This window comes from Bacillus rossius, chromosome 2 (assembly GCF_032445375.1).
Source record: "Bacillus rossius redtenbacheri isolate Brsri chromosome 2, Brsri_v3, whole genome shotgun sequence".
Lineage (NCBI taxonomy): Eukaryota > Metazoa > Arthropoda > Insecta > Phasmatodea > Bacillidae > Bacillus > Bacillus rossius.
Window position 1 is genome coordinate 93533490 of NC_086331.1, and position 12487 is coordinate 93545976.

The following is a 12487-nucleotide window of genomic DNA, read 5'->3' on the forward strand; positions in this document are numbered from 1 at the left end:
TTTCTCCGGAACACTTCACTCGCTGAAGCAGCTCGTAGACTCTCGTCGCGGAGAAAAACCGCCTTCACCGCTCAGCTGCGCCGAAAGTTCTGGAAACACTTTGCCGTTTTCTTCTAAACTGTTCATTATTTATCGTAGATTGTTGTTATTTGAGGTTATCGTAGTCGCAAACTTGTTTTGAGAATGTTTATATTTTTTATTTACTGCCGAAAATGTCCGTCTTAACCTCAGGGTCGTGTCCAAATTCAAGCCGCGCGGCCGGGCGCCAAATATAACGGTTCGTTATATACAAAAATAAACAGTTCAACGCCGATTGCAAATTTTGATGTTTTTTAATTTTTTTCCAAACAGAATGCCCCGACGAATCCAAACACTTACAATTGTTCATTCACTCTTTTCACACATATATCTGCCCGTCGAAAAACTGCTGGTAGCTCGCATGACGAGAAATTACCGAAAATTTATATCGTAGACGAAGTCCTTCAGTAATGTTTTACTGCAAGTACAAGAAAATGGGACGACCTCAAAGAGGACCGCACCCAGCGAAAACGAATTCCGCCCCGAGCCAACTGCCGACGAAAGTGGCCGCAATTTCCAATTCATTGTCCGAAAAAAAATAAAACAAATTAGGTTGATTTAATATTCGGCCTGGCTCCGACCACCAACGTGAAATTATCTATTAGTACATTAAATTATAATTTAGTGAGAAGCCATCGAACGCGACCTACTCGTCCAGCGTTCGACAGACGACTGGTGAAATCTGGCCACTCTCTTCTCCACGCAGGGAGGAGAAGTCACCTGACCTCACCGACCAATCACACGCACTCTTCATTCACGCTACAGATATCAGCCAATTACAGAACAAGTTACACCACATGAAAAAATCTTTTACACACAGAACTCTGGGCTTCCCCTGATCTATCTCTTTTCAATTTCACCTCGAAATCGGGGACTCCCATTCTCGTTCTCTCTCCCACACCGTGAGAGAGCAGTTATCACACAGTTCCCATGCAGGGGGGGAATTACCGTCTTTATCTCGGTTGGCGGGGAAACACTGTTCCTTTCTCACTCCCACTTACAGGCCTCTCATGCCTCTCTTTCTAACCATCACACCAGCCCAGACACAGTACCGTGTTCTAGAATCACCCAACACGTTAATGAACATTATAAACAGCAATTATAATACAAATTACTTTACCAAATTAAATTATTTCGAAATAACCTGAAAAAGTAGGCCTAAACAGGTAAAAATCTAGTACAACGGCTCATTTGTGAATAATTTCATAAAAAATAGTAATGATTAAAAACGTCTGTTAAAATACAAAATACCTTCTTAAAACACATAGCAAGCGAAATTAACATATATTAATAGCCATAACGTCTGATTCTACTGTCTCATAATATACACACCACTCTAAAAACATTGACTTATTTATATTTACTTATACAGAAAGAAGTTTAAAAGAAAATTATTTAATTCGGAGGGCAGGGTTCTGCAATGCTACAAAGTCTTTCTAATGGTCATCACATGCACAACTTTTTATATCCATTATATTACAAGTGAATATTGGAAATAATTGTGGCAGAAAAACAAATGCAAGGGAGGTATCGCATTAACAATTTCAAAACTAGGTCTTAAAATCAGTAATGTCAAAAACATAAATAAATAAATAAAATAACTTGGCTTGTGAGACTGAACTTTAAGGGAGCAGAAATTTAATGCAATCGAAAACGTAAATACAGATATAGCAGCGCTATGACATAGACTGCATTGCTCATATGCTATGCACAGCAACACGTATCTGCTGAAGGACATCCTGATGTTGCTGCAGCCAAATACAATTATGAATATTGAGAAAATCTTGTAAAAATTTGGGTGGTGTCTTTGAGAAGTAATTGCACATGCCAGTCTTTGTGGAAGGAAATATGGTGCATCCAAATTATCACCAGCCACACCTCACCGCACATTTATGTTAATTTGGGAAGTTTACCATGAATGTAAGTAGCATTCCTTGCCTAGATGTGCTTTTTTGTAAATATTGATAATGTCTTAATACATTAAAGGGGCTTCATCAGTATTTATTGCAACTGTTGTATGTCTGTTTTTTTACTAAGGTACTACCTAGGTGTAAAATCACAGTATCATATTGTGTATATTGCATGTTACCTACTTGTCAGGCAATTAAAATTTAGTATCTGATACTTATGTACACATTCTGCAAAAGTAGCCCACTTGGAAGTGTTTCAACAAGAAGATATTTTTTGTTATGTTTTCCGCTATTTCTTTAAATAAACTGTTTTAAAATTGGATTTTTAAGGATACATTAAGGAAAAAACGTAGAAATCAGTTTTTCCTTAATTTCTTGTAAAGAATTATGTGCCAAACATTGTTGTTGTTGTTGTTGTTGTTGTTGTTGTTGTTGTTGTTGTTGTTGTTGTTGTTGTTGTTGTTGTTCAGGAACATTCTGTGTAATAAATAAAATTGTATTACATAATTACTATTCACAGTTTGCCATTTGACAATAATATTTTTCAAATTGTCAAAAACTGTTTTTATTTAATAGTTTTTGTAAAGTAACAATGCTAAAAAAATATGTTTTATTTGAAAAAAATAAATAAAATATGTATAGTGATAAATGTTTTGTACACTATACTTATCAAAATTGTGGTTTAGGAAGTTTTCGTTTTTAGCATACTCTATAAACCATCCTCAAAAGTGTTTTTCTCAATCTTTTAAAAATATTTTTTTTTAACAGCATTTGTATTTCAGCAGTTACCGGATACACTCAATCTCAATAGCAAAATTATTACTAATTACATGACTTGGCATTACTGAAAAATATGAAAGGTATTGGGCTCTGGATTTTTGTTACATTATAAAATTGGAAGCAGTGAACATGGAAGCAGTTTATGGCATCAGTATTGTAATTATAGTATTCGCATGAACACAGAGAAGGTCAAAATAATAATTTACTTTATTTGAGCATGCTATAAGTTTAAAATAAAAAAAAAGGTGCCTATTATATTTCTCATTTCTTTTAATAAAACTGTGAAATTTAGTCCAAAAAAATTCATGTACTTACTGCTTATATAAACTATGTTCTTTTTTTCTTTAGACACTTTATGTGTCTATAGTTTAATGTATGTGTTTATAATATTATCACTCAATGTTATTAGAGTGACTTGAAAGTAATTATTTTGGTAATACAGCTGACGGTGGACAAAGATGGTCACTCCTATTTCGCTACTTTGGAAATAAAAAATGTCACTGCCGAGGATGCTGGAAAATACAAAGTGACAGCGAAGAACGAATTAGGAGAAAGTAATGCCACAATAAGTCTGAATTTTGACAGTAAGTATTGAAGTTTTTGTGATGAAAATCGTGTAAATAGCAAGTTTTTTGTTCAGCTTGTCTTCACAAGGCAATATTTGCTTACAAAATTACTTTTAAGAATGTCTGTGATTAGTAGAATATCTGTAAAATATATAACCAAATTCAGGCTTAGTGATAAAGGTTATAAAATTATTGACAAAAATTTTGTTCTGGTATATAATGATATTTCGTATAACTGAAGTAAAAAACATATTTGGAAAATATTACTGTATATCAAAAACAGTGATATCAACATTTAATAAGTCCAAAGCAATTGCCTTACGAAGACTACAACCCAGCTTTTTATTAATGCTTTGCAACCCTAAAACTGTCTAAAATTGGGGAAATATTCTGAGATAATTTTGCTTTGCGCTCTATAAGTTGAAACTCCTGTGAGTAATAAGGTGTTTTATTGTGATTGTATATATGTATAGCTAGGGGTATCAAACCAACATTTTCTGTCTGGGAAAATGTTTTGAGATAGTTTTGCTTTGCGCCCTATACGTAGAAACTCCTGTGAGTAATAACGTGTTTTATTGTGTTTTAATTTATGTACAGTAAAGAGTATAAAACCAATATTTTTGGTCTTACAAACGTCTCTGCACCCTCATTGAACAAAATATACATTACACATAAATGAGAAACACTGTCAAGAAGAATGAAATTAAATAAAATAATTTTAATTTGTATGGAAACAAAATATAATAATATTATACTACAAAGTCCTTCAATTCACATCACATACATATTTAAAAAATAAATAAAGTTATTAGTACAATTCTTGCTCTCACATTTATTAGTGCTAGCTTAAAAAAATTATTTTTTTTATCAAGCGAATGTAGTCGTAATTCAAGATGATTTAAAGATGACATCTTAAACAAATCGAAGGACTTTATTTGACCCTTAGTTCATTACTCATTGAGGTGTTTTTTGGGCAGAGAGCAAACACATAGAAATTATATTTTTACATCACAAATTACTGCAATTGGTAACAACCAATTTCAATCTTAGAAAGTCATAAACTAATACATTATAAATATAACAAAAAATAATTATTTTACAATGGTATCTTTTCAAAACAGTAAATTTAGTAAATATCATATAATATATAAAAAGAATGAAGTAAAATAAAAGAAAAATGTATAAAACCAAAAATAAATTTTAACTCCAGGAACTAGTAAAGTAAATATAGAATGTAGACAACCTGCAAAAATAAAAATATTTTAGATATTTCAAACTAGTCTTTAGTTTCTTGTGTCATGGCTTCAAAAGGACATGATTTCAATGATGTGTCTCCTTTACATTATCTTAGTAAATGCAGATTTTAGGCCACAGTTGCTGTGCCATTTTTCAACATACAGTGTATATGATAATGCCGAGAAACTTAAGGTATTTTACTTCATCATACTATAAACACTAAAAAAAAAGAATGCTCCTTCAATTGCTGAGGAAATCAGCGCTAATAAGGCGAAGATACAAGTTCTTGCTCATGTGAGTTGGTTACTGGTATGAGGATCCAAGTACAAATTTATATGAGCTGACTACTGGTAAGAGGATTCAAGTCGTCACTTATGTGAGTTGGCACTGGTGAGAGGATCCAAGTAATCACTTATGTGAGTTGACTCCTGATGAAAGGATTCAAGTACTTGCTCATGTGAGCTGGCTTCTGGTGAGAGGATCCAAGTAGTCATTAATATGAGTCATTTATACTTGTGTGGGGATTCAGGTACGTGATCATGTGAGTTGGCTATTGGTGATGTGATCCAATTAGTCATTCATATGAGCCGGCTACTGGTGAGAGATCCAGGTAGTCACTCATCTATGTCAGCTATCTGTTAGGGGATATAGATATCTACTCATGGTAACTGGCTATTGGTGAGGGGATCCATATACTCGCTCATGTTAATAGGCTACTGATGGTGTCTCATTATCTTGTCGCTGATGACAGCCATTTCCCATCCTGGGTGCAAACATGTCATTGGATTCTTCTACCCCTGTAGATGGTGTCTATGCTCGAGATGGTAGTGCTTAAGAACACTCTCGAAACCCTCTGAAAGGTTCCCAGTCTTGTGCCTGAGAAGATGATGTTACCTGTTGTTCTCTGGGTGATGATCTTGGACTGGACTCTTTAGCTGAACAACCAGACTTCTAGTGTACCATTGCCACATCCTTATAAACTGCTTGATTGCTATTATTATCTTGTCTCTGGCCAGTCAAATTGACTGTGATGTTAGTAGTCTTTACTTTTAAAAAACGCTTCTTTCCTCTGAAACTTTGAAGGAACTGATCTGTGTGATTGCTCACTACTACTTAACATTACATATGTCAAGGGCCCTTCCTTTGCTTTGACTACTCCTAGCAGCCATTTTTTTATCCCTACTGTGATTCCTGTACAGCAATGGATCTCCAGTATCAAAAATTTTCACTGTTTCAGGGATGTTCAAAGTTTGACGATCCTCTCAAGCTTTTCGGTGTATCTGTTCCAATGTTGTATGCAATGACGTACCGATCAGCAACATTGATGGTGTCTTGTTGGTCACTGTAGAGGGTGTGTCCACAAAGAAAACAGCATACGAGCTAATCGTTTGCCAATCACCACTCAAAAGTTTCTTAAGTTTTCCTTTTATGGTTTGTAGTATTTTTTCAGCCTGGCTATTTGTAAATGGGTGAAAAGATGTTGTTCGTATTAGTCGGATCCCATTCTTTGCTAGAAAAGTTTTCATTTCCCTAAACACAAAAGCTGTTCCATTGTTACTAACTATATTAAGTATGTGGTAGGCCATGAGAGCTGAATATGTCTAAGTTCTCTGATGATAAATACAGAGGTCATAGACTGCATAGACCTCTGGCAACCTGGAAAATGTGTCAACAACTATCAGGAAGACTTGCCCTTGAAAATCATGTATGTGTATTAGCCAAGGTTTTGTTTCTGGAAAGCAAGAAATGTTGGTCACTTTTGGGGAATTTGCTCAATGTTTTTGACATTCCACACAATGTCCAGCCATTGCTTCAATGTCTGTGTCCATTTAGGCCACACATATAACTAAAAACTCCATCATATGCTGCATGCAGTACCTGGAACCAATGTGTCCTTAAAGATGGTGTAATAATGACACAGTTCCCCCACAAGATGCAGTTTCTTGTAGACAAATAGTGGATCTTTACGAAGAACATATGGATGGAGATCTTCTGAGATATCTCCCTCTGGCCAACCTATACAGTGTTTTTTTTAACTGTTGCCAGTGTCGGATTCTCTTGTTTCTTGTGCTATTTTTCTTGGTCCTACTAGCAAGTCTGACATTTCTTCCAGCATCAACACATCACCCACTACTGAAATTTTAAAACTCTCTGACTGTATTGGGCAACCGGCTCAGTGCATCAGCATGGCCAATTTTGGTTCCCATCTTGTGGACTAGTTGGTAGTAATATATGGCTAGCCACAAACTCAGTGTAACAGCCAGGAGTCAGTATGTCTAGAGTTTGCTTAGTGGAATATAGAAGGAGCAGTAAAGGATTATGGTCACTCACAATAGTAAATGGTCTTGTTGTCACACATACTGGCAGAATTTCGTGACTCCAAACACATTGGCTAGTGTTTCTTTATCCAGTTGTGAGTAGTTTCTTTCCTGCTTATGCAAAGTTTGCAATCCGAAAGCAATATGTGCCTCACACCGATCTTCCATTACATGGGCAAAGACTGCACCCACTCCATATTCAGAAGCATCACAGGTGAGGATGAGATGCTTTTGTGTGTCAGCACCACATCTGACTGCAACAGTTCTTCCGCTTTGCTGAATGCCTCACTATGTTCATGGGTCCATTTCCAAGGGGGTCTCATGATCGAACAAGCGGTGAAGGGATTTTATTACAGAAGCCTTATCCTTCAGGAACCTCTCATAAAAGTTTAAAAGACCCAGAAATGACTAAAGCTCTTTACGGGATGTCGGTTCTGGAGCCTTCTGAATCACTTCGATCTTCTCCTCTGTTGTATGCACACCTTATTCGTCAATTCTGTACCCCAGAAACACCACACTGTGTACAGCAAAACTCCATTTTCACTTTTCAGACACAGTCCTGCTTAATCTATCCTTCTCAAGATCTCATGTACCTGCTGCCAGCGTTCCTCTGCATTTCTTCCAGTAACTAAAATATCATCTAACAATATCACCACCGCATTTATTCCAGGTAACACCATCTCCATTTATCACTGAAAAATTGTTGGACCAATACTAACACTAAATGGTAGCCACTTCAACTTAAACAGCCCCTTCATTGTATTCATTGTCAGCACCTCAGAGGTTGCCTCATCAACTGAAAGCTGCAAATATGCATCCTCTAGGTCCAACTTTGTAAATTAAGTCCCACCCGTTAGGTTAGCAAATGCTTCATTTATTGTGAGAAGCGGATAAACACTATTTTTGCAAACATTATTCACAGTACATTTATAGTCACCACAGATGTGTATTGATCCATCTGGCTTACAGATTGGTACAATGAGAATGGCTGACTTTCCACTAACCTGTCAATTTCTTCACCCACTCTGTCTCACAACGTGAAGACCACCACATGACTTTACTTGAATACTGGCTTCACATTTTGCTGTAACTCTATAGTCACTGGAGGACCTACATAGTGGCCTAACTCCGCATTATCAAAAACTCTGGGATGTTGGTTTAACATTTTACATACTATATCTTGTGTGACTGCATGAATACCTTGGCTTAAACCAGTTTCTCCCTAACAATCCCAGTCCTTATCCCTCAGCAACCAGCAGCTGCAGTTTGGCTTCAGTATTACCGTATTTACTCGCATAATCGTCGCAGAAATTTTACCAAATTTTATGGAAAAAAAGTGAGGTGCGACCATTATATGAGGAAAAATTGAAAAAAAAATTTTTTAAGTAAAATTTTGTTTGTAAATTGCTTGAAAATGCTAAATTAAAGAAGTTATTATTTAGGTACATGGTACCTATACGTAATATTTATTTACAATACGTGCAAAATAAAACAACTTTTGGTTACAAGAAGTTTGGCAAAATAAAAATATAGTATAAACACAACATTGCGAAAAAATCATTAAACAAAATACATTTATAAAACACATTCAGTCTGAACACTAACCAAGTTTATCTATTCATCGTCTGAACTAGATTCTGATGCATCAGATTCATTTACCGGGACGTCAACGTCATCTTAGTCGCCGCTATTGTCACGTGTTATTCAAATTGTCTTTTTGTTTTCGCCAGTCACGAACAAGTTTTTCACTTACTGAAAATTCTCTTTCCACGGCCCGATTTCCGTGCTCTTCCGCAAATGCGATTACGCGCAACTTGAAAGTGGCAGTATACGAATTGTATTTACCCATATTTTCAAAAAATGAACTTTCTCAAACTCTGCAATTACCGGTACTTTTCACTCCAATGCAAACGAGATAAAACAATGGCATCACAGCATCTTATCTTCCACACACATTCCTTCCTCCCACACGGCCAATTAGGACATGCCGCTCAAGGTTGGACCAATGATAAGCGCCACACGCCACGTGAAAGCAGGCTGTTCCATTGTGTTTACGGCTGTTCCGATCGCGCCACACGCCACATGAAAGCAGGCTGTTCCATTGTGTTTACGGCTGTTCCATTCGCGCCTCGCGCCTCAGTCGCCGTCAATAAATTAGGGTGCGACGATTATGAGGAGAATCTTAAATACCAAATTCATTACCTCAAACAATAGGTGCGACGATTAAGCGATGGCGACGATTATTCGAGTAAATACGGTACTTGTCTTGTTGTCTGCTGCTAACGACCCTAATACTCTCGGCTTCTCCTTTGACCATGTCTGTAGCACCAGTTTTGTCTATTTCAGTTATGGGTTTTCAGGCCATAACTGCTTGAACGTATCCCAAATAATGGTAGCTCTAGAGTCAATTTCCATTGTACTTTACCATTTAATGTGAGTTTCGGCTGTACATTTGCTGTGGTCTTCCAACTCTTCCAACTCTTCTGGCCCCTATTGATCTGACATTTTATAAGTTTTACTTGTGCCGTCTTGACCAGGTTTACTTGTGCCACTACGATCATGCCATCTTTGCATATCTTTCTTTATTTTCATAAGTCCCTTCTTTTTTGCAATACAAGCCCATTCAAAATGACCTTGCTTAGAACAAAAATTTCAAATGGTGTGGCAGTGCCAACACTGTTCTAGTGAGTGTTCACCACTACATCTCCAGCAACTCCTTCCCTCTGGTGTCTTTTTTTCTTGTCCTTTGCCCTTTGTCTAACTGGTGCACCGTCTTGTTTCCACTCAATGTAAGTTTATATAATGCTTTCTAGACTTCTTCAACACTATCCCTTATATCCGTAAATTATGCCCAGTCATTTCAGCTACAATGGCCGTATCCATCGTATACTTAAAATTTAATTTAGGTTTGGCAAGGAGGGCATGCTGCAGCATCTTATTCCGCACACCAAACATGAGGCAATCCCGTGACATCCTCTGAAGATCTGGGAAATTACAATGCACAGATAATCGCTGAAGCTCTGCCACATGCTGAGAAATCGACTCGCCATCCCTTAGATCCCTTTTGTGGAACTTGAATGTCTCGACATATTCACTCATTTTCGGGTCAAAATGATTCGTTAACAGGACTAGCACATTGGCGAAGCTACTTCCAGAGTTTATCACTGCGTTATTAACAAAGTCACTAAATCATACACTTTGGTGCCACATGCTGATAAAAAAATCTCTAATTTTTCTTCATCCTTTGTGATGTGGTTAACCACAAAATAAAACTGTAGATGCTGTGAATATGTTTGCTACATGTCTCATTCTGAAAAAATAAATTTGCCAAAGGATTGAAAAAGCGTCATGCCTTCGGTCACACCTTAACCGCACAACCATTTTTAATACACTGCGAGCATCGCATCTGTACCAGTTTATCTCGTCGCCATTATTATGTTCTGAACATGTCTCATTTTTTAAATACACGGCTCTCAAACATTGTAGTTTCTCTCTGGCTGCAGTTTATAAAAATAATCGTGTTATTCGAAATCACGTATTCTGAAGCATTAGTTTCCGTAAATAGCAAGGCTAATTTAATTAAAGTATTCTAAAATTGTGTAGGAAAATATAATTTACATAATATAAATGCGTTGAATAACACTCAACTGTAAATATGTCATACCATTTATCTTTATATACTTCCCATTGCATTGTGTGTGACAAATACGACACCGGGTTATGGGAGATACGTGGTTATGTACTTTATCGTCAGTCGGCTGGCTGACTTACCCGCCTGGGTGTGACCTTCAATTCACGTCGCGTACCTTTCCAAACCATCCTTTACTGACAGTGAAACCGATATTACTGTCCAAATAATTACATTTTAATTTTTCAAAAATTAAAGTGCTTATTGGCGTATCACCGCCTGGTTCACACCAATCCTTTCAGGCCACTGATTATTTTTTTCATTGCAACATTCATTTAACAACCTTTTCCACGTGAATCATCTGTTCATTTCTGTTCCGGTATCTAATGTCAAATATATTCCCGCTAGTACAACCAACAGCATCAGACTTATATAACTTTTTGGTAAGAGTCCTTATTTCTTACGATTGTGCGCACACTTGACTTGCTTAAAACTAAAGTGCGACCAACGTAAGCGTGGCCTTCATGACAATCTGCGCGCCGTAATACTTCTAGTTTTGTCTTAAATACTTGAACACGATGCATTATGAGTGATCAAGCACGTACAGTTACTGGCAGCTGAATGGGCAGACGTTGCTTTTGTTTGAATTAATTCTCTGCCACTGGCTAGACTGAGTTCACGGCCCGGTTTGTGGCCAGGCGACAACGGTACGACACGGCGGCATACGCGCGGACTTAAAAACATTTTATCCTTTACACTCCATAGCCGCAATTTAACTTGCCATAGCTGATGTTTGTACAACAGCTGATAGCGTAGACAGGCCGGCACGTGCATCTCTTCCCCTCTTGTTTGGCTAACTGTATCCCACGACACATCTGTTGTTTACAGATGTTGAAACAGAATTTCGTGGCGTCATGCTCGACTTTTTTTTTGCCTTCCGAGATTTTGTGCTAACTGAAATTTACAGACATGCTAGTCAAGTCTGGGGCAGTAAAATTCACATCGCGCTAAATTAATCTGTGCAATCTGAAGACGTGCTAAGTGAGGGATAGGTGTACATAACACATGTACTCGCTTGTGTTAGCAGATACTGATGTGGGGGATAGTTACTCGCTCATATGAGCCAGAAGATTTGTTAGGAATGTTGTCTTTGGCAATCTACTCTATTATTAGCTACTACAGAAGTTGTGATACTGTTCATGAGAACTAATGTTACACCGCTCTAATGATAAACTTCCACAATTTTTTTGAGGAGTATTTTCAATAACATTAACACAATACTGCATAGAAAATAATTTGCCTCAAATAAAAATAATTATAAAAAAATGTTTTGGCATCACTAATAACAATAAAAGAGGTCTGGCATTTGTGAGACAGTGAATGTCATCACTGAAACTTTCCTTCTGCACAATGATCACCCAATGAAATAATGCTACTTGAAGCTCACTCACAGTTAAGGAATTAAGTAGTCTGTCATTTTGTGGCTTCCTGCAGTTGTTAACAAATCTCAAACACCTTGCTGTCACCCGTTGGAGTTTACTTAGGGAAGACCACCTATTCAGCAATGTATTTTCAGGGTGGATGCACACATTTAACACAGTTACTCTTCTCTCTTGTTCCATTAGGGGTTGCTCAGGCTCTATTCTCTCACTGGCTCTCAAAGGACCAGGGTTTTGCAACCATGGTGGACCTGACCCCCATAATGGGTGTGAAGAAAGTTCACTTGGCAACAACCCATGGGAGGCACAATCTGTAGGATTGTCATTGCCGCTTACATGGAGCCATTGATCTGAGGGCACAAGGCTTTGGATTATTGCTACCCTGTTCGCCACAAATGTTTTCCAGTGTCTTGGAGAACTTGCCAACCATGCCAGCATGATAGTGGAATCTGTCCATGCTTGAATGTGAATTTCTTCCAATGATAATGCATGCTGCACAGAAGTTAACAACTTCACAGAAGCAAGGCCCCAC

General features: G+C 37.3%; 1 protein-coding gene across 1 annotated transcript in view; it reads left to right on the plus strand.

Moving 5' to 3' along the window:
* Window positions 1-12487, plus strand: part of LOC134529473 (twitchin) — a 547023-nt gene that overhangs the window by 100830 nt on the left and 433706 nt on the right. Inside the window, exon 5 of the mRNA XM_063363606.1 lies at window positions 3211-3352. Within this exon, the coding sequence (XP_063219676.1) occupies window positions 3211-3352 (142 nt within the window). The remainder of the gene's footprint in view (window positions 1-3210; window positions 3353-12487) is intronic.